The 23,819-nt window shown below is 36.3% G+C and overlaps 2 protein-coding genes across 2 annotated transcripts; one reads left to right on the top strand and one right to left on the bottom strand.

Moving 5' to 3' along the window:
• The first annotated feature begins 283 nt into the window (after positions 1–283).
• Positions 284–3,969, top strand: DCP1 (decapping protein 1). The gene is made up of 2 exons (XM_069042497.1): positions 284–993; positions 2,447–3,969. The coding sequence occupies exons 1-2, from the start codon at positions 292–294 to the stop codon at positions 2,936–2,938; spliced, it is 1,194 nt and encodes a 397-aa protein (XP_068898598.1). The 5' UTR covers positions 284–291; the 3' UTR covers positions 2,939–3,969.
• A 24-nt stretch (positions 3,970–3,993) lies between these two features.
• LOC138126709 (uncharacterized) lies at positions 3,994–23,819 on the bottom strand. Its single transcript, XM_069042490.1, has 5 exons — positions 23,302–23,819; positions 10,813–10,972; positions 5,305–5,450; positions 5,042–5,246; positions 3,994–4,932 (listed from the first exon to the last, which is right to left on the bottom strand). The coding sequence occupies exons 1-5, from the start codon at positions 23,474–23,476 to the stop codon at positions 4,524–4,526; spliced, it is 1,095 nt and encodes a 364-aa protein (XP_068898591.1). The 5' UTR covers positions 23,477–23,819; the 3' UTR covers positions 3,994–4,523.

Consider the following 23,819-nt stretch of genomic DNA (forward strand, 5'->3'; position numbering starts at 1 on the left):
GCAATTTCAGACAAACGAACAGAAATCGAGTTTAAGTTTAAATTCTATCGATCGTGGCGCCATCTGCTCAAGTGATGCACCACTAAATTTTAAATAAAAATAATGTATTGTTGAATCTGAATTGTTTTGGACAGAATGCGCAGAAAAATTGTATGCAGATTTGCAGATTAGACAAAATTGATGCGTTCGGTAGCAGTATTTAAGTTAGGTATGCTACATGAGCTGAAAATAGCAAATATTTCCGTTACCGACCGCGGACTGCATTGCCGTCATTTTTTGCAGTTTCAAATCATGGCCGATTCTATCGAATTGCGTATGAGTGTTACGTCTATCAAAAGAGTTGATCCATATGTGAAAGATATTTTAGCGACTGCTACACACGTTGCTTTGTACAAATTCAACACAAGCAGCAACGAATGGGAAAAAACAGACACTGAAGGTGCGTTGTTTGTGTACAGCAGAAATGGGGAACCGTTTCACAGTATTATGGTTATGAACCGACTCAACACAAATAATGTGATAGAACCCATCGTGAAAGACTTTGATTATCAGATGCAAATCCCGTTCCTGTTGTACAGGAACTCAAAAAGTAAAATCTTCGGTATTTGGTTCTTCAATCGCGAAGAGTGTGTACACATAACATACTTAATAGAGACGGTTATGGAGGGTCTCAAAGACAAATCCAACGAAAAAACGAAGAAGCAGGAGAACGGCGTCGACATATTCAGCCTGCTCTCCAAAGCTCAAGAGGATTTTAATAAAACGCCGACCAAGCAAGAATCAGTGCCTCCGGCGTTTTCAACACCTAGAGATTGTACATCAAAAAGTGTTATGGACTTTTTCGCTAAAGCTAGCACGAAATCGACCCAGAAACCTATACCCATGGTACCTGGGGGCGACGGGGAAAACGTCTTGCAGCGGTTGATGTCCAACCCAGCTCATACAGTCGAACATATTGAAAAACAGCAAAGGTCAATCACTCCACAAGAGCAGGTAGGTAATGCACCAAAATAAATTTGACAAAATTTTGTGAATTCCCAATTGCGTGAACGTGTATTGCATGAATTGCGTCATATGGTGATATACATGGTGCCATTGAAAGTTTGGTGTATTATACTATTCCTCTTCAAGTAAAATTTATATAACGCCAACAAACTTCTTTGTTCCCCATTGGGAATCCCCATTCAATCCCATTGTGTTGTGATTCGTGAAGCCGAAGTTTTTTGGTGGCCATAGAATAGATCTTATTTGACGATTATAGCGCCAAATTATGAAAAAGGGCGGGAAATGTTTATTTTTTATTTTGCACCAATAGAGAACAATGAAAAGTAAAAATTGATTTGTATCTTTGCAAATGTAGTTTATTTCGCTTTCTTTTTCATTAAAATAATAATTAATTTGTTTTCGTCAAATCATTGACGTCTGTTGCTAACAGTCTTCAGGTTTTTGTCCTTTTACACAGCCTAGAAATACAAAAGTAACTATAAATGCAGCAATATGTAAGTGAAATTCATTTTTGACTAGAAAAAAGATAGGTTTTCTTCACAAAAAAGAGGATATTATAACTACAATTGTTTTGATTTAAGCTTCGAGCGGAAAGAAGTTTTTGTTTTGAACTATGGAAAAAAAGTGGGTGAAGTGATAATTTGTTTGGATGTGATTGAGAGATTTCTCATAATATAATGTCCAAATGAAAATAAGAAATTACTAATGTTGTTACTTCTTTCTCTAATCATTTGATTCTTGCAAAATACAAACGACACTAAATACATATTGGATTTTTTTTTTACGAAAGTAATTTCTATTTTATAGGTACATTATAAATTCTCTAGACTGAGACACTCGACAGCTGCTCGTAATTTAAATTATAATGTGACTAATAAACACATGCAAATCTAATAGCAATTTGTTAGCATTTATTGAACAGTTTTTACGGGAAAAATAATGTTAATAACCTGATTTTTTTAAGAATCTTGTTTACAACTATCAGCGCACCGCATGTCGACTATTAATTATTAAGTCGGTTTGACTGGTTTGTAAACCACCACTATTAAGTCTTTAATGCGACTTCAGGTCTTGTTTCCTATGATTGCACAATTGCAATACTAAATTCGAAAAAATATCATGTGTCAGGCCGTAAATCATTGTTTTGTTTGTTGCAGATGTGACATTAATGTCTTTTATTAATTGAATTTATGCGAGGCGGGGTGGCGCCCTTTTTAATATCACTCTGCAGCACACCTATGCGCTTTGTGCATAATATGCAATAAACTTATGACTCGCCTGTCACTTTTGTCGTTTTATCTCGCCTATGCAGCTACTGGTTTATAAATTACCATTCGTTATATAACGGCCTCGATAATGTGAATAAGTAGGTTCGTGCAATACCAGGTCATAAAACAATCGCCAAATCCAACGACCACCGATAAGTTAAACCGTCTTACAGGTCCCTCTGCGCCACAAAGTAAATTCGGACAGGCGCAGCGTTCCGATATCGTTCCCCAGCACTAGCAACGCCGCCGAAAAGAAGGAGCCAGAGAACCGAATCAATTTCATGGGGGTTTCCCCGTCGAACCAGGCGTACCAAGGGTCGTCACCGTTGGCATTCCTGTTGCAAGGGCCGAGCCTTCAGCAACCCGAAGAGCCGACGGATCACCTGAGGACGTCGCCATTCGCACAGTTCCTAGACAACGCCCAAAAGCCACAACTGATGACTCCGATGATGTTCACGACGCCTACGGCTGCAGAAAAATTGGACAACACTGTGCCCAAAACTGAAAACAAACTTGACAACATCGACCTGTTGACGGAAAAACAGCTGGCACAAGCGCTCATTCACTTGCTGAAGACAAATTCGAATTTCACCAGGCAGATTCACGAAGCTTACGTAAACTCGATCATGGAGAGGGTCAATTGCAACAGTAATTCACTCATTTAATTTGTACTTGGAGGAGTTTTGTATTTTTTAAATATTGGACATGTCTTGATTGATTCAAGCTTATCCTCAATCCAATGCCTTAAATTTTTAGATTTTAATAGCGACATTAAATTCTTTTCTTGTTGTTTGACTGAAAATTGTAATATTTCATATTAGATTTGTATTCATGCATCTAGCATCGAAGGACTATTTCATGTTTTGTATATATTCTTAAGATTTTTGTTTCTTCACCATGAGAAAGGAACATACTGGAGTATGTAACATTTACAGTTTAAGACATTCACCGTGTCTCGAAGAAATACGAAAGGATGACGTGAAATTTTCAGGCGCTAGATTTACACGGCTATTCGTTATTTTAATCTGAAACAAATGGTTACATAGAAATACCTTGAAATATTCGATTAGAACGAATTATTATTACTTGTATTGATGTAACGCATATACAGTTACACATTACTAATTGTGATACATAGGCATACATGTTTAGAATTTTGACTTTGCTATTAATATAGTTTAAAACAATGCATGTACTTTTTACATTTTAATAGAGCAACACGTTTAGTTCACCCTTTTATTGTTCTTTTTCTTGTGTTTCTTTTACCTCTAGTCATTTATCGAGCAGAAGCCGTTATTTAAGAAGAATTTTTTTTTGTTTTATGTCCATAAATAAAACCTAATTAATATTCAATGTATTTTAGTTCAATGACATTATCTTTATAATTATGTAATACTTCCCAGTAGTAGGCACACGACCTACTCGAAACTATATTTGTAGCAAAATTGATTTATACTTTGATTCCCAATGTAAATGTATATTTTTAAGCGAACATATAAACTCAACAAGCTGTAATGTTATCAACAGATTTATTATCTTTGTTGATGTATTTTTTTACTCTTTAGACATCTCAATTAAATTCTGTATACTAAATATTTAGTCTGGTACGTTCTGCAACTTTTGTACTAAATTCGTATATTTTTGCCCACATCATCCTTGTCATCTTGAAATTTCTCTCAATAAATTATTTGTTTGAGCAAGTTTTTGAATAACAAACCCATCAAATTTAACATGTTTATTTATCATTGCAGCAATATAATATAAAAATTCACAGTAACTCTAAGATACAATAAATAAGCATTCACCTACCTAATATTATACATAACGTAAGCGGTTACAGTCAGAATGTTAAAGTATACAAGATATGTACAAATTCATGACGAACTAGTCATTTCAAAAAATTTGAGCAGTCATTATTGTCGAGTTAGTAAACATCACGAATACATTTTAGTGAACAGTCGATACAGTACGATCAAAGAAGAAATAGATGCGAGACGCACCAGGACAATTATTTTAGTTCCGAGACTTTTTGATCGTACGAAATTAAAACGTACAAAGTGGGGCTGGATCAGTAGTAAATTGTAAGAGTTCACAGCCGCGGTGTGCTTAGTCGATCTAATTCTTATTGTTTGTTATACAATAAACAAACTGATGTTTACAAAAATACTTTGGTTCCATATTAGTAAATCTTACACGTACACTCGTAAGTTGCCTTAAAATTTTAATCAAGCTCTGCTTAGTAGATCATGTTTACTTATGACTAATAAACATTTTATCCGGGTGCGCGTATTTGATATGTACATATTTAGTGTCATTATTTACATGGTTAACTAAATTAGCTTTTGAACATTTCGGAGCTACTTTCTCGATGTCCAAAACAACTGACGCTTTAGACGCCTCTCTGTAATCGCTGACCACGCTTGCATCTCCTTGCATCAGATTTAATTTGGCGTTGGTCTCGTTTTTGTTCCCGCTGTGATGCGTGCTGATTCCGTTCTGGATGAGCAAAGGGACTTGAATCCTCTGCAAGTCGTCGCCTGGATAATGATATGAACACTTCTGTTGTTGCGGCTTCTTCAGGATATTGTCATAAGTACGTTCTAGTTTGTCACAGCCGTATTTGTTTTGAGAAGACATGCGATGTTCGTATGGTGATGTTCTGGAAACACAAAATACCATCAGCAAAACCCACCGGAGATACAAAGTGGTGTCGTTGCTTAGTTCGGCGTGTGCTGTCATTACGCGGACAATATACCAGTTACACTTACCCCAATTTGTGAGTGGTGTAATTTTGATTTTCGCTCCGTAAGATCTTGATAGCTAAGGCGATCAGGACGAAAAGGATGACCGCCCCACAGACGGGGACGGCTATGGTGGCTGCGCGAAACCACACCTGTGAGTTGCTGTAGTCTATTGGTTGTTGTAAGTTGCCGATGTTTGCATGGGGAGTACTGTCACCTTCCAGAGATTCTCCTAAAGTGTTAAAAACGCGATAGTTTGTGGTTCTCGTTGGTCAGATGTGAAATCATACCTAGTAAAGTGTTGTTGAGTAGATCTTTTGTTTGAGGACTGTCTACATGATTGCACATGTCGTGGTAGCAGCAAAATATTAATGACTTCTTCTTGTGCACATTTACATTATGACCAGGACCGACTTCGCATAAGGCTCGATTTTCTCTGCAAAAAAGAGACGAATGAGTCAACATTAAAAAAAATATCTCGGCATGTTTGTCGATAAAATTGTAGTACTTTTTTTTTAGTTTTGAGCGCCACTTGTTTCTCTACGAAGTTCAACCAAAAGACATTTGATGCGTTTGTTTTATGTCCAAGTAACTGTTCCACGTTTCGGTAAACTGTGACCGTAGTAAATTCTATTATTAAACAACAATAGAAAACCTGTTTTTGCAAATCCGTAGCAATCACGGAATCCATTTAAAAATTACATTCTATAACAGCCTCCACTTTCAGTTGGTTAATACGACAAATTGCACAATAAAAATTCAATAAAAATGTCTGGATAAACGTGATACGATTGAAACCTAGAATGTGCAGAGCGTAACGTTCTACGATTAACCGTTAGGTACTCCACGTTTTCCAACAGCATTGTTTGACAAAGTACTGACGTCGTCGGTAGACTAAACAATTAAGTGCTTACTTTCTTTTTGATGAGAGTTTCGGCTAAATCACAAAAGGAGCAATAAAAAAACTATTAAAACATTTTGCGTTATCTAGAATGGATGGTGTAATTTGCTTAAAAAAAATGGGTGGATAAACCCATTAAATTTTATTCCCAAAGGTACTTTTTGCAGAGGTATTTGGACTATGTATTTGTAAATAGAGGAAATTGTATGTGTGTATGATAATAAAGATAATGAAGCAAAATAAATGAATTGATAAATAAATATTTCACTACAACATAGCTACAGAATACAATGTGACAGACGAGATTAGAAAATCAATTTGAAGAAGAGACGGAGTTCTTATGTAGTAGATTTCGAAAATACTGCAAACATTTTATTTTACAAAATTTCCATGGAATTATTTTTGTACAATGTTTTATGTGCAATGTCAACTCTGCTATATTGAAACAGGTGACCTACAATGCCCAAGACCCGACTTGACCTAACTATTTATTTCTATGAGAGTTATTTCAATCTCAGTTTTATTTCATTAATATCGTAGAATCTCCTGGAGTTGTTAATGTTCAAAGTACCATTTTAAGTCGGTACAGAACGTTTCATAGAGGATTTTTAAAAATCGTCGGTGCACAAGAAAAGTGACATTTTCTAGAATGTTATAAATTTTCTTGATCAAATCAATCAAGAAATTCTAGAAAATGTACTGTCGCGGCCAAAATACATTGGTAGTCACTTTTTGACACTTCAAATGTAAAATACTATAGATACGGTCGGTGGACACGTAAAATTTAATCTATGTAAATTGATTATTGAATTGTCAACATTATTTGTCAGTGTCTATACATATAATATGTCATACCAAAGTTAATCTATTTGTAATAAAGCCGTAATTAAACGATGCAAATTTGTAAATTTTGACTAATGTGATTGTCATTTTTGTCCCAGTTTTATTTGTTCATCGACTGTACCTATTAATGTCAATGTACAATGGCCGACAATAAAAACTAGCCATCACTTTTCTGTCACGTCAAAATCCAAATGTGTAATTAATGCTTTAATGACACTGACATTTGAATGATGGCTAACTTTTTTTGCCGGCCACTGTATATAACAATAATTTCAAATTATGTATTCTTGTCATAGTGATAGTACAACTGCGGCCAAAAAATTTCGTCCACAACTGTCATTCTACTCACGTATGCTGTAAAGCAGCCTTTAGGCACTTCACATGTTGACATGTGTCAATCAAATTGTGTCTATGTAATATGTACATATAAGTAGTACATTTCAAATTTTAATTTGCAAACGTCAATCGTAATGACATTAAAGGTTAAACTAAACGCAATTTTTGTGAAATGAAAGAAAAAGGGTGGACGAAATTTTTTGGCCGGAATAGTACATTTTATAACATTAAAATGCACAATATTTAGAAATCGTTTTCCTGAAAAAATGAGGATTTTTGAGATGTCACTTTTCTTGTGCACTGACGAAATGTCATTGAATTTTGACCATAATTCGAACCTCTCGTAAGGTTTCACACTATGACAAAATTGTAAAAATGTGTCAATTTTATTCTGACAGTTCCCGTTTTTTTGCAAATAACTGTACCTAAATGGAAAATTAAAATTTTACAATTTTCCTTCCACAAAACAAAACTAAAAACAGTATATTATGATACGAGTCTTATAAGAAGGTATTTTGTAGCACGTACGGGTTTGTAGTAAATTTTTTTTTAATAAATAATTGTCAGTGTCAAAGTTAAGAAAAAACCATACTGTACCACCGTAAAATGTGCGCATATGGACCAGCTGTATAACAATTTTACACCAAATCCCAAATCATAGTTATTCACTTCCATTCCCGTACCTTTCTTCCGTGAATTCATTTTTAAAACAAATGTAATGAGGAATCAGGAGAAATCTTTTTCAAATTTGAAATAAACTCTCGTTCGTCAGGGCGCAGACTCAATGACATAAAAAAATATTGACACTCAGTGCGACCAACTGTATTACATATCATGAAAATCTCTGTTTGGCTCTTGGCATAAGCTCATACCAACATGACAACGTTTTGACAATTGTTTATTAAAAAAAAAATCAACAATAGGAAGGAGTAAGAAGTGCTACAAAATGCCTTATAAACGATAACTATTTTTTCTGCTTTGCACGCATTTTTAAGTGAAAATTAACAATTTCAGGGAATTTTGTCGTGGTTGGCAACAAATATCATATTGTTTGGAAGATTCAAATTTCAATTGTTATTAACAAAACGATTTGGTACAGGGTTATTATAAATAATTGTAGTCCAAGTCCACAGGAGTTAAATTGGATACAAAACAGCATAGGGCGCTTTCCCTCCTCTTACTTTAACCTCCTTGATTCAACCGCACTGTTCACCTAAAAAATGACAGTGACAGCGACAAAAATTGACAGTTCACATGAAAGCGGCAAAAATTTTATAACATGGGCATGGCCTGCTTCGACTACAATCATTTATAATAACCTGTATGTACCCCGCCAAAAATACGAGATTAGGATTAGTCTAACTGTTCAAAGCACATCTAATGCAATGATTAATATTTACAACAATTGTATATTCCACGGGCACAACTTAAATGAAAATTCGTTTAGTTTTAGCGTTTATTTTGATTTTTGACATTTCGTTTTCGTCATGCAACCTTGAAATAGTAAATTGCACTAGTTTGTTTCAAAACGCGAATTTCTATTACAGCACCCAAAATGGGTTTTGTTATGGCTTTCATACAGACGCAAAATAGAAAAAAAAAGATAAAAATCAATGTATTTTTTCCAAATAACATCATTTTTGGTTCAACACCTTGTTTGTTTTCGTACAATGTTTCTGGAAAGCTTCAGGTTAAAAATATCGCTAATAATAACACAAAGAGGAATTTTTTGTTTGTACTCATTGCACCTTTTCTGGTTTGTGCGTGCAATAATTCAAACAGGTTGCTGTTGTTCGATTGGAAGAATATGAAGCGTTTAGAATATACATAATTTTCTTTCGTAGGAAATCACAATTTCAAAGCAATTGTAAATATTTTGATCGATGTAACGTTATGATTGGAAGTATTATGCGCATTTCACGGCGGTCTGACTGCATCGGCGGCGTTCTCCATTCAATTGTTATTGTTTGTGTGGTGGCTTATTTCAGTAAGGCAAGATTCTCCCTCACTTTACACGCGTTTCAGTCATGACATGAGACGTCTCGTCAAAAATTATCGACCTTGCGAAACTGTGCAAAAGCTCATTAACCAGAAGATTACAGCTTGGAAGGACATTCCACGGGAGGGAATTGCACGTTTAATTGATGACTTGTCGCACAAGTTATTTCAGTATGTCAAAGAAATTATTAATGTTTCATAATTTAACCAATATAAAACTTTTACATGACATCAAATATTCAAATGAATCTCTCTCAACTGCTTTTTAGAGACTAATTATGCCGTCTTAGAACAGCTTTGCTTCAAAAATGTAACCAGAAGTGTGATTATTTATACATCATATGGGAAATATGTGTCCTAACGGGCATGTACTGGACGAATTATGTAAATTGTAAACGAATGTATCAGATCATTTAATTGCTGCGTAACAGCATGTAAATTTTTATGCGAAATAAAAAACAAATATGAATTATTTTGCAAAGTGACTCAGGAAATAACATAATACCGTTAGGATTAAACAAGTTTTGTATTGATAATTGCGCTATTAATAATTACAGAAAAGTGTAAATTGTACATAAAAGGAATGCAACAAGCAACGTCTTTGCAGCAGCAGGAAGTAAACAACGCGCTTTGAAAAACAGTGAAAAAGTGGAATGCCTGAAATGACCGTAATTTTATTAATTGTGGATACGCGTTCTATCTGTACGTAGGTATCACAAAACAACTGGACTAACCGTTACGATACAAAAACGCCGATTTAGAGTCGTCGATAGTTCGGTAAAAATCAAATTGAACTTTCCAGGTTTTAAATGTCATGTTGATTGGCACGTCGGCTGCCGTTCATTTTTCACAGGTTCCAGCGGCTCTCTTAATAGCTGTTGAACCGGCATCATTAAACGGACCATCTTCGTGATGCACCAAATAAATTCCTGGAGGAAATCGCTAGATTGAAGGCAAAGTACGGTTATATTTAGCTATAAGGTCAAACAACACGCCAGCAGAACGCAAGAACGGGCACTCTCTTCTTAAGAAGTCATGAATTCGCCGTCGGTGCCGACGTGCCTTTCAACTTCGACAGACGCACAAAAACTAGAATAATTAAATAATTAGCACACGTGACCCGCGTTCTCCGCCATTAACTTTTCGCAAATCGCACAGGTTTATTAAAGTATCATTTCAGTTTATGACTCAATTAAAAAAATAACAGCGCTGGCCATTATGCAATGGAATTTTTATCGGAGTTTTTGTCGGCGCTTTAAATCAACTTCGATTGTATCTGAGGTACAGTTCCAAGTGTGATAACTGTCCAACATTCTAAAGTTTTTGTTTGTGTAGTCGCAATAACGATACAGGTGCACCGAGAACCTGTCGCGAACTGGGACATGGCGATTTGTAGAGAGATATTTTCTTGACGTTACGTAATCGCATCGGGCTAATTTTATAATCAAAAATATTCCCATGGAAATTAATACGGCGTGTTCGGTTAAAAATACGACGCGGCGTTTTTACGCGAGAACGCTGATGGATTCCTCGAATTTTATTCCACAGATTTCGGATATTTATCATGTTGGCCATTTATTAAACCGAGAAAGCGTTTAGTGCCGTCAGGTTGACGGCACTGTCGATATATTTATCCGAGTGCGCAACACTGTCGAGACTCCCCGCAGTGTTACCACTCTTGCGGAAATCCACCACTCGACTTCCTCTCCTGGTCACTTACTTGTCACTAATTAGTTCGAGGCAGCCGTGGCGGCCGCGATAGTCTTTGGAATTATGGTCCACGCGATCCAGAAAATTGGAGAAGCAACCGCCTCCGCTGGACTTGCACATGTAGCCGGTGCTGACGCACTGCGGGAGGTTGCAGAAACACCGTACATAATCTGAAAATAAAATAACTAATATTACCATAACAAAATATAATCTCGTTCACTGCATTCTCCGTGGGGGAGTCCAATAAGAGTCTCCCCGCTTCACCGAGAACCCGTGGAATTATAATATTGCAATAAATTGCAAATTTTACAGTGACGGCTGCGTTGGCAAGGTTAGTTTATGTTTTAATTGCATCGGAAAGAAACATCGACACGACGATGGGGACATTTCATGCCATTAATAACTTCTAAAAATAATGCATCGTCGAAAAACTTGTTTCAGAATAAAATTTCCGAGCGCATCCGGCTTTCTAACAGCTTTATTTAGATTTTTTTCTAACTACTTATTCATTAGACATTTTACAAGATAACGGGTAAACTTTTCCCTATTTGCCAAGGGTTTCTCGTTGAAATGATTGCTAAAGACAAAAACTGAATTTAATTGATTGATTTGTATTTACATTCGGCAAGACTGAAGTCTTTTTAGTAGCATTTACATGATTAAATGTTAAAAAGAATCGGAAGATTATATGTGTATCGAAATGTAGAAAAATATACAGTCGAACCTCGAATTACCGAAATTAAAAAAACGATCTGTTACAGTCGTTTAATGAAGCATTTTTTATTATATCTTAGTTTTTTATTATTGTGGACAGGGTGCTTGGTGGTACACACACATAATATCATATTCAAATGCAATGTCTTTTTTTTCAACTTCTTGCATTACCAACAGTTTTTCGCCCACGCTATAGTTTTGAGTTTTCTTTTTTCACTCCATTATAGAAAACAAAAAGAACCAAATGTGGCAAGTTAACCACCTAAACTAAAGGTTTGTTTTTCAGCGTTTCACGTGAAATGCCGATGATGTGTATTATATTTCTTAAATTAAACATTCTCATAAAATCCAATTGTGGCGCTCTTACATCATCAATTCGGCGAATTTGAGTTATTGAAATAAGATACCATAAAATATGGTTGTCGGCAACAGCTTCGACGTATCACAATATTGGAGTTATCACGGTTTTGACATAATTCCACTTATAGAGGTTCCAGGTTCGAGTTATCGAAGTTTGACTATAGTTACAGAAATGAATATTTATACGTAACAATTAGAAATAAAAGACATACCTACTCGTATGTATGTGAGAAGAAGGAAAGTAAATAAAAAAAAGTAAGAAAACACATCACTGGTAGAGAATACTTTCTAAAAAAATGTTTTAAGCTAGTGTAACGCGGGACTAAATTTCACAGAAAATTTAGTATGTAGTAAATTTTTGAGAAAATTTAGAATACCGTGTCATACACAAAATAACCAAATAAATTTACTAGTAAAGTGCGTCTATCGATATTTTAAAACGACCTTTTGCTTCCTTCAGTGGTTAATTGCCGGCTAACAAAGATTGTCGTAAAAGTAGTGAGTAACCGATTCTCAATAATCCGCAGGTACCATCGAGAGTTTTTGTTACAGGGTAGGTAAATAATCCCCTAGTAATGAGACCATCATAAACGACCCAAAATGTTAACTAGTGTTTAAAAAGTCGTTTCAAAATATCGATAGACGCACTTTAAATTTTTGTAGAAATTTACCAGTAGGTGTTCGAAATCCAAATAAAAATGTGCGAAAATTTGCGCAGTAGCTACAAATTGAAACAGTTAAGCCAGAACGCATGCGCTGCTTTTGAAACTTTGAATTCGTTCAATTCTATTGGGTCTTTCGCATTGGGTAGCCATAACGATTAAAGAGCTATGATTGGACCTGATTTTTTTGCGTCCAGACATTTTTATCAAAATTTGTGAGATTGAAAGTGTATATATCCAAACCAAATAAACAAAAATTACCAAGTGTAGTGATTTTTTTATTTGACAAAACATGTAGTTTTTTGATTTTGGCACAGACTATACACAGAAATTTGAGAAATCTGAACTGGCACATTCACATCTTCTAGAGACTTTTACAGTTGCTGAACAATGTTCCGGTTCTGTCCCGGAAAATTGGTAACGAATGATTAAATTAAACTGAAAAACTATGAGAATGTAAGCGATGTTGAAACAAATATCAAGATATATGGCAGTGAAGAAATTTTTACAATTTGGACAATGTATTAATTAATGATTTGGTGTCTTAGGAGTTTAATTTTTATTACATTATTTTTTTTTATCTTGTCGCTGGTCGCACCCGGTTCCGATATGCAATATGGAAGAAATTAAAAGAAAAATTCATTTTTAAATAACAAATAAAAATACCAACGAATAATTTTAAAATGTGGCTAATATTAGATGTGAGAGGAATGGCACTAGTCACAAAGGATAAGTTGATTTAAATCGTGAAATCACTCTCTAAAACGAGGTTCTTTTGTTTTTTTATTAGATCTAAAAAACTAAAAGAGATAGGGAAAAAATTTAATAGAAATTCTTTTCGTTTTGTCAAATTCTAGAAGTGTGTTTATGCAAGATGCAAGATATATACAGGTGTGTTAAATTTAACGTTTTTTATATTTGAATTTTTTACGAAAAAGCGTTTACAAATCAATTTAAAATTTGGAATGAATTAGCAATCAAAATGTATACCCGCCTATGGGTAAGGGCGAACATTTTCTGTTGTGATAGAAAAGGAGCCTTGTCAAAAAAGTTAGTGTTATAAAAAAAATTAATAATCAAAATTAAAATTCTTATGGTTACAAAAAAAGAGACTAATTTTAGTTAATCGCGAAAAACAACTCGTTTAGTAAGTAAAAACTGGGGGGCAAAAAATCTTGGAAAATGCGAATTTTGCAAAATATTACATAAAAAAGTTTCATAAATTGGAGAATTCTTCCATTGATTATAATTAACACACGTATTTCAGATACACCTGTATATAATTTCAGGCGGTGATTTCACTCCAAATATGCATCTCAGCAGTCATTTTTCTGTGGTTTTGAAATTTAACCAACTTCCAGGAATAGAGTTCCTCTTGTCAGGGGTTGAAATGAAGAAAAAGTAGCGCAAGTACTGGGAAAAATTGTAGGTTACGTCGAGTCGCGAGCAATAAATTCCGGTCGTGAATGTCATTCTTTGACACAATGAATGAATGAAGTACTCCATTGTGAAACCATCACAACCTACAACATGCTGTATCATGTCAATTGTCATCACGCTCTCTTTGTCAAATTTTATCGATGAAGTGAAAAATAAGCTACTTGGAACAAAATTAATTACTCAATCAAATAAATCTTACTTTATCAAAATGTGACTTTGTGGTGATGATTTTGAACAATATTCCAAAAAATTCTTGACGCTTTAAAATGACATTGACGAATATGTATAAGTCGCGACTGCACATAATCAACAGGTATGAAACAATAAATAAATGAACTGCAGAAAGTTCTTCGCAAATGGGTTATTATTACGATAATTTCTTGCTTCTTTTCAAAGGGTCTAGACAGACAGTGATCATTTCGTAATTTACACAGTATTTTAAAATGTAAATGAGTTGCCCCTGCAGGCAGATCTCGTAGAACAAACTACCCCTAATGACATTTTAATGACGGACTACTCGAATATCTAAAAATCAGCTGCACTTTTTGCAAGACATGGTGGTGCTGCACATTACACCGAAAAAATAACGCTGTCGGGCAATCTTGATATTTCTTGATATTTCAATTGACGTTTCCCGAATCGGTTCTGAATCATTTCAAAATTTTACCTTGATAGATCGAAAAAATGTGGCAAGAATGTCGAGAAACCGCGAGTCGAGCCAACGCCGGAAAAATTACAGAATACCGACGAATGCCGAAATAAATCAACGAATGTAGGTCTCCGGTCGTCCCACCCGCAAGAAGCGCCCCATCTGTCAAAGAGGAAGGACACACCGGACGCAATTTACCAATCGTAAATTACGGTTTTGCTCCGATGACTTTGCGTGCAGGTAAGGTAATTGTAGAGCAGACTAACTTTGATTGCACATAATGGTTACATGGCGCCGGACCTGTGGCTACAACTAGGGTTGGTCCTCGACCATCCCGGCCGCCGCAATAAATTCAAACAACGCAAACGGGGGTAGGACAGGTAAGTCCACCCAAGTTTGTTCACCCCACTTGCGGATGAATTATGGAACAGTCGGCGAAGAAATTAATCGAGTCGTGAAAATTTCGTGCACGCCGACATTCGACCGGATCATTTCAAAATTGGAAAATGCCGAAATGTGCCGCATCATCCCGTTTTCATCAATATCGGTCGGGGTCTTTGTTTCAGGAATTCGGGCCCAAGACGGTGTTTACTTTGGGTCGGGGTTTGAGGCGGGTGGCTCCCCTGTAATTTCGCAGGCATACCTGAATAAAGGTACAGCGTCCTGCCTATGCTATTATTTACCTGAGCGTAAAAGCATGCTTCGACCGGTCTCCCTCGGGTTACTCGTTAAACATAATTAAACTAAATTATAATTAGTTAATAACAATCCGGTATCCACGCGGTATCTTTCGTCCAGATTGTTATTGTGCGGCGTACGTGTAATTTGGGCCGAATTTTTTTACAGAATCTCGCATTATACGAAATTGGTCCGGTGGGAATCGTTGTTCGCCAAAAAACGTAATTAAGGAGTCCGACCATCGACTATTTATTTGGAGAATTCGACAGATATTTCAAATATGTCCGGAGTAAATTAGTGAGACAAAACGAAGACGACGCGAGTGCAGAGAACCAGATCGAAGGTATGCATCGACGGAGCGCCCATGAGACCCAAGATAAGCAAAAACCACAGTTATCTCCAACAAGGTAAAGCACTTAGACAGGTAACTCAAATAATGGACGCTTTTTAAGAATGAAGAACCGTAGATAATGATATAAAGACAAATAATTTATGGGACGTTGTAAAGCAGCGGTACGTGTCTTTTATGAAGTCGCTGAGGAAAGTGGTGCGACTGGTTCGGCGATTGGTACTTTTTCTTCGACCGTCATCGAACCTCCCAAATTAATTGCACCGAAAAAATCCATCCTGCAATTGGCTCGACGTTAATGAGGCCATTATAATAATTAACCAACATGAAAATACGACGGCGGAATACAAATACAGCTCAATCTCAACAAAACTTGGTTAATTAATGAGCGGAATGTGCGGGCCATAGACGAAGAATGCCACTTTTTGGCGTTATCGTTTCAACGATTTATCCACAAATCTCTCGTTGAGTAATCGTAATGGGGCTCGAGTGGCACTCTTTTGAAGTTTAGCATAAGAACGAGCCTGACCAGATTCCTGCTGCTACATTTGCAAGCTGGTTTTCTATTAGAAATTGAACAAATTGCAATTATTCCGACAGACAGGACATTCAAATCGTTTTATTAGCTCTAACGTCGTTACTTCGCCCACGTGACGTAATGCTTGTTTATTGTGTATGTAATTGTCAGTAATTAATAAAAAGTGTCACATTAATTTTTGATTTTTACAACCAATGGCAGAGGAGCGCCTTATCAGTATTTTATTATGTGAAAGCGAACACATTTCGAATCGTATTCTTGAATTAAATTCAATATATCTGACATGACGTTTATAGTCACAACATAATTATGACACTCGAGAACAAAGAACTATAATGTCATAGGGTATCAGTATCAACAGTAAATAACAATAATTAATTAACATCGGCCCAAGATTAAATCATACAATATGAAAAGTAAACAAAGTATTGTTGTTGTTTGTGTGGCGTAATTCAAAAAATTCAATTCCGAATTAGCGTTACGGATTGGGGCGATAACAACGCCAAGAAGCGGTCACCGAAGCGTAATCGAAAACATTGCAAAAGATCGCGGAGGAAATAGTTATTTACATTGGTAATGTATTAATCTTTTCGGCCGACGATCCATTATTCGTTTTCTCAAATTTAAAATTTGTTGTAACCAATAATTTTACAAAATCTGTCAAAGACTGACATTTGATTAATGAAATGGCAGAAAGTTATCTATTATACCGATGTTTACAATTTACACCACAAGATGGCGTTATCAGACTTTAGACGAAAACAATTAATTGTGTTCATTTTTGAAAACATAATGGATCTATGGTAGCGCGATTTTGTCTTTGTATAAATGAACTTTATTTATGATAAGCTAACAGTTTTTTTTTGGAGCTCCCTGAAAGCTTAAAATTTTACACACTCCGTGTGGTACAGTTGGTTGGAAAAAAAACGGGAACTGTCAGAATAAAATGGACACATTTTTACAATTTTTTCATAGTGTGAAACCTTCTTACGAGAGATAGGTTAGAATTAACGTCAAAATTCAATGACATTTTTTTAAATTATTTGATAGGTATTGTCAAGTAGACAATTAATTGACAAATGGATAAAATCAAATTTATAGTTGATTTCATATAAATGTTCATCATGTGAGCTGTGCATGTGTAAAAGCACCTTTAATTTAGTTACATTGCAAAAGTCACATGTATGAAGGTCATGTCCAATAAATCTTTACTTGATAAAAATACAAAGACAGAAACAAATAAGAATTACTTTAATTTAATCAGTAAAAAGACGTAACATTGCTTTTGAAATCAGCAATGTTAAAACGGACAAAAGTGAAAAATTAGTCAAATCGGGCAAGCAACTTTGAAAGTCAAAGTCACTAGCTTTGGCTTTAATACCAACAGAAAATCAGATTTTCATGGCTTGCTTAGATGCACATTTATATGAAATTGAGTATACATTAGGAAAATTTTCGTTTCCCAATTTTTTGCAACCAACTGTAAAATGACAGACAGTTTGGTTAGTGTGTAAAAGTCAAGATACCGTAGTTGTTCAAAATGTGTAGACATGTCATTTAGAGTTGAGGAGGCCAAAAATAATTATAATGCTTGGTTCGTCGAGATTGATGAATTTGGGCGGATGGGGTAACGATTAAAATGTCGTTATAAATTTCGCAATGCCACCCCCGCGTCGCAACCTGAGGGGGGTAAAGCACTTCCGGGCGACGAATGAAAATAATTGATGCAAATGAAGAGGCCACATGTGAGTAACCGTCGAAAAACCGGTGGGTCACCCGTGACAGGCCACTTTGCATCTGTTTTGCGGCGGCGATTTTGCATATTTTCACATTCAAAAAATGTTTAAAACATCAGGCGAGAGTGGCCGACGTAAAATATGTAAGAATCGTACTTAATATATATTCATCAATAATAAGCAGACGTGCAGTATAACTGTGATTGCATATAAATGCGGGGTATTATCATATAATCAGCAACAAAGATAGACGCCTGGGGATAATACGAAATGGTGCAAATACGCACCGGATTGTTGTTGCATGGGAATTTACGCAGGGACAATGGGGGAGGCGGAAAAAAAACGGAAAAGTGTGCAGCCGACCATAAAATGGCATGTCGGTTCACTTACACAGCTGCGACTTCCTTGAAAGATGGAGCGAGAAGGAGCTAGTGGCGCCAGAGTCAAAAATGAAACGTCTGCCGTGAAGTACTTCTGTATGTCGGGCTAAGTGGTGCCGGTGACTTTATCTAAGTCTAGCAGTGTATCCGGTGAAGTTCGTCATTTATAATTAGTCTCTGAATTCCAGTATTTTATTAAGCATTTTGTTTATCGCGAAGCGGAGAGGAAACACAAAACACACTTTACTTAAGTGGAATATCTACTCGGGCTCAATTTAAATACCCGTTCTTGTGCTTCAGATATGAAAGCTTTTTGCGGGAGCTTTTCGACTGGATGGCCGTAAATTAGGGCCCGTTTAAGGCGTCACATCCAGACTAAATAACATTACCGTTTCATTTGGGCCGCCCCTAGGTAACTGTCTTTCCGTTGTCTGCGGGCGCTCGGACACAATGGGGTAAATGAGGTAGCGCGCCCATGCTCTGTCACTGTAAACATTTTTCTTGTTTGACGAATCGTCTGTGGTGCTTGCTAAACATCCTTCTAAAACGTTTCGGAGTTTGTTTTTTATTTTAATAGCAGTGTGCAGTCTTTCTTCCTAAGTAAACATTCTAAACGGAGTCTGGTAATGGCGTGCAATGTAACACGAACATGTTAATTTGTTGATGTATACTTTAACTTGGCCATAATGACTATGTTACATTTTATGTACTGGTAGCTCCTTAAATTTTTATTATAACTAAAGGCCGTTTCACATGCAACTCCAAACTATTCCGGCTAATAATAATTTAATTGGACAACATTTTAACTTAACGGCGGACAGTATCTTTTTCAAGCCGATAATAATTGAATTTTATTACAAAACGTTAAACACATCTTAAAATCTCGTATTTATCTACAGGCGCCGTTTTAAAAAAAAACTATATAAAATACTTCTGGGTACATTTTTGCTAAACTCACGAACTGACATTTTTACGCAATTTTTTGGAAGGGACTCGACGAACTCCATGTTGAAAATTTGCATGTTGCAGTGATGTCATATCGTCATACGCGAAAATGGATGCTGACAAAAATGATTTATAACTGGTCCAAGACAGAAGCATAAACCCACGGTACACCTCAACGTATTTATTAATGAGTCATGATTTAGTCAGTTTGGTCTACAGGTTAATTAAAATTTATTCAAGAATTAAAAAATTGACAATTTTTCTTAAGGAAATGTAAGTACGGCGATGGAGTTGAATGTTCCAGATAAAGTTCTTCGAAACATAAAGAAAAGTGTTTTTCGTATGGCAGTTGTGCTTGGATCTGTCAGTTTTCTTTCGTTCACGACAGCTTTTTCAAAAATTTTCCGGTTGAATTTTTTCTTTTTGCATAGTCTCAATCAGTACTCCAGATCTATAGTTTGTCTCAATTCTAAATTTCCATCACCTGTTGAATTACGTTGGCAAAATAAAAATATTTCTAAATTGGGGATTCTTGTAACCAAAGTTGGCAATATACATAATTATTTTATAAACATGATTCGAAAACATTAAAATTAGTTCATTCGTTTATTTTGCTTTTAGAATTTGATTTTCTACCTACTTACTTACTGCATTTTAAAAAAGGTTTTCGTTCTTTTCCTTTATTCTAAAATTTTGAGTTGTAAAAACGGAAATTGACAGATAACCTAACAAATATGTATAATCTGACGCATTTTTCACCAAACAGTGTTGTCGGTTGTATTTTCAACGTAGAATGCAGTGTTGGTGGAAATTTAGAATTGAGACAGACAGGGGAATGGTTTGAGACGACAAAGGGAGTGAGACAGGACTTATCCCCCTGCTATTTACGATATATGTGGCGGATATGGATGAAATGTTAAGGAAAGCACAAGCGGGGGGAGTGTGGTAGGTAGAGAGAAAGTTTGGAGCCTAGCGTAATTGTGGCAAAGAGCGAAAGAGAAATAAAGGAAATGATGAAGAGCCTGGGAAAGCATGTGAGGAAGAAAAAGCTAGAAGTGAATGTTGAGAAGACGAAAATGATGGTGTTCAACAAAAGAAAGAGGAAGAGTGAAGAGAATGAATGGAACTGGGAAGGAAGGAAAATAGCACGAGTAAAAGAGTTCAAATACTTGGGCTACACATTCAACGAAAGAGCCACGGATATCCCACACATCAGAGAGATAGTGGAGGAAGGCAAATAAGGTCGTGGGATGTGTTTTGGGAATAGAAGAAACTGGAGAGGTGATTTCGGAAGGAGAATGATGATGTACAGCGCAGAGATCTGGGGGTGGAAAGAACAAGAAGAGGTAGAGAGAAACGCCAGGTTACGTAGTGAGGGAAGAGTGCAAGCGGGAAAGAGAGCGACAAAGTTTGAAGACAAATGGATGGAAGGATACTAACGGAATGCTAGAAAGAAAAGAAAAAGAACACGGAGAAGAAGGAGAGAGATAATTACTACCGGAGGAACGGGTATGGCAGTGAAGAAGGGGAAAGATGAGAGCAAAATGGAGATGAATGAATGTAGAGCTGAGTGAAAGAGACAAAGACACAAATAAGCAAGAAAGAAAGGAGAAAATCAAAGAATTCAGTTGCAATAGGGAGATTGAGAGGTGCATGACAGGAAGTTCCGGAGTACCTGGGGAGAGAGAGTGCAAAAGAAAGAAAAATAATGACGAGATCTGGATATGGGAACGAGGAGAGAGAAAACAGGTATTAGACGGAAGGAGAGGAAAGAAGGTGCAGAACGTGCTATGAGGAGAGACAGACAATTGAGCACCTGTGGAATGGATCTAGCGAAATGGGAGAGAGGGAACGGAGAGAAATACTGAATGAAGACGGAAGGGAGATAGGGTGGATGAAAGAATGAAAAAAGAAAGGGGTGGGGGATAGAAAGAAAAATGTAAAAAAAAACCGGAATTGTTACTTTTTAGATAAAACTGTGTAATATGCAGGAATCGGAAAGCCCCTAAGACAAATAAAGCATTATCGTAGTAGCAAGTTAAGAGATGAATTAGTCAAGTTTGGTGTACAATTGCGGTCACGGAATTTTGGCCGTCACTTTTATGTAAATTAAAAAAAAAGGATGTAGTCCATGCTTTATTGTCATTTGTCACTATGATTGACTTCTGGAATTGAAATCCAAAAATTTGTCATTGTCATACATATTTCATTCAATACCCCATTTCAATAAAGTGCAGATAATATCCCTGTTCCAAGATGGTCAAAATGGTCTTGTAATAGCAGAAAGTGAGGTTACGAATACGTAAGAGTCACTTTCAATGGAATAACAAGTGACAGCCAAAATTCCGTGGTCGGAACTGTACTAGATAATTGAAATATGTATGTAGATATATTCAGGAATTAAAAAATTCGTTGCTTTGACCAGTTCCACTAAACTTTCAAAAAAGCTTCCCAGAACAACTTCTTTTTATTTTTGAATTGTACCATTTTGAAAACAATTCCCTTGAAATTTCTTGATGTAGTTTCAGTCAATTTGCGTTCCGTCTACTTCACTTTGGGTGTCCAATTATGGTACGGACAAACTATTACTGGTACTAACAAGTTAAAAGCTAATAATTATCACAATTTTTGCTCGTGTTTATTTAATAAAATTGAGGTTTATTAGTTTGTTTATGTAAACGGAGAACCAATTAGAAACTCTAAATTTTACAATAGACAGATAAATACGGCAAACAGCAATTAAAAGCTGATTCCAGAGGAGACATTTGACAACTCACATTAAGCTCATGTAAAAATGACAAAGATAATTTTTAGTACACTTCGATCAGTGTACCTTATGCCCCATTTTATAATTGTGTTTTTTCATCCATCCATTGTTATTGTAAGCGTTAATAATGTAACAGCTGCCAACATTAACATTTCACCAATAAATACGGTATTTACCGTACTGAACCGATAACACAAAGTTAATATATCTTTGGATCAAATTTATGATCCGTTCGCCAGAACAGATCGTTATCGTGTCCGATCTGACAAAAATAATTAAGATCGAAACGCGCGGAATCTGTCTCCGAGTCGTCACTTTGACACGACCGTCCGAATTAAGCGCAGACGTGACGCCGTCGAGACTAAACGCACTAAATAATCGCCGATTTATTTGTACACATTGTGTATAGTTCCGTTGGAACGGGACCAAATCTGTCGTTCGAAATAAAATATATTTCCCCAATTCCGAAATTTTATATTTGCCGCAAAGTGTGTTTCGTTTAATTGTCTTTTCCCAATCAACAAAACTTAATTTTAGACGGCGCTTAACACGTAAATAGTTACATTTTGCGTGTTCATGTTACAGTTTCTAAAAAAGTTGCGATAAAAAATATGTGAGTCACGGTGCAGCTTATTTTTTAAATGTCACTTAAATGTCCCGGATGAGTTATAGATCGATCCGCGACGTAATATGGTTAAACATTGGCCGACATGGGTCCTGCTCCATTAGGAGCGCATCGATAAACATCTTTCATGGGAGCTATGGGGGTGCACAGGTAAAATAATGGGGAATCGACAGCTTGTTTGTTATTGGCCAAAACAAAAAGTCGACCGTAGAGTCGTCGGTCGAATTTTTATTGGTGTTGATTGAGTTGGAGCTGAATTAAAAATGGATGAATGTAAAAAATATCATTTGCAGCATGTGAGTTGCGTTCAAAGGGTTTTGCCGCAATCGCCAATCATTCTGCATGATTTAACAATAAATTAATCAGTCCCGATTTGAGGTGGACTGGAGAGTGGGGCTTCAGATGGGGCACTTTTTGTTTTAGAGGATCGTGCACAACGCATCATTTCGTGTGCCTTATCTGTCGCTTTCAGACTAGAGATAAAGCGGCGAATGTAAATAGCACTGCGAGGCTCACGTATAAATACAATAATTAATTTTTTATTAGCTGCGGCCTATGGGAACTTTTCCGGTGAAGAGCCAACTCGTGCCGGTTCATCGAACCATCACCGGCCCAATCAATATAAACAATAATAAATAATAATGTTGATAGATTACCTGTGGAAAAGCGGACCCAAGGCTGCGGCTGCGATCGCACTTTATTTACGGTAATCGGTTCTTCTGTTTCCAAGGAATACGCAAACGAAGAAGACATCGAACTGGTTAAGCTGCCGATAATCCACGCCAATAGGGTCCTATTCGCAATCGAGCTTTTGTCGCAGCGCTCGTACATAATCAGATTTTGATAATGAGCGCACTTATTTCGACGGGCCACTGTTTAATGTCTTTTCGAACCCCTTCAGAATGTTTATTTTAAAACTTTTCAAACACGCTCGTGTTTAGGAAGCGCATACCGCGGCGCCAGTTAGATCAAACAAATATGTAATTATAAATAAATTATGGTGCGTTACATGTTTATCGTGTCCGATGATGGGTTGCACACTGCGAAAATGTCTAAGTACGCTTTGTCAACTGGAACAATTTCTGCGGAAAACACGCTGCGAACGCGATCGCTTGTTGCACACTGAGGCACTACCTCCTCGCGCGACCGCTGCCCAAGAACTGAAAACTGAAAT

This window comes from Tenebrio molitor, chromosome 3 (genome assembly GCF_963966145.1).
Source record: "Tenebrio molitor chromosome 3, icTenMoli1.1, whole genome shotgun sequence".
NCBI lineage: Eukaryota > Metazoa > Arthropoda > Insecta > Coleoptera > Tenebrionidae > Tenebrio > Tenebrio molitor.

Bases quoted from the DNA above. Each gene is read 5' to 3' on its own strand.
- DCP1 (XM_069042497.1), top strand. From the start codon at position 292: ATGGCCGATTCTATCGAATTGCGTATGAGTGTTACGTCTATCAAAAGA. The intron at 994-2,446 runs GTAGGTAATGCA...ACCGTCTTACAG, and splicing joins CAATCACTCCACAAGAGCAG to GTCCCTCTGCGCCACAAAGT.
- LOC138126709 (XM_069042490.1), bottom strand. From the start codon at position 23,476: ATGTACGAGCGCTGCGACAAAAGCTCGATTGCGAATAGGACCCTATTG. The intron at 10,973-23,301 runs GTAATCTATCAA...TTTTATTTTCAG, and splicing joins TTGGGTCCGCTTTTCCACAG to ATTATGTACGGTGTTTCTGC. The intron at 5,451-10,812 runs GTAAGTGACCAG...TCTTTTTTGCAG, and splicing joins CTCGAACTAATTAGTGACAA to AGAAAATCGAGCCTTATGCG.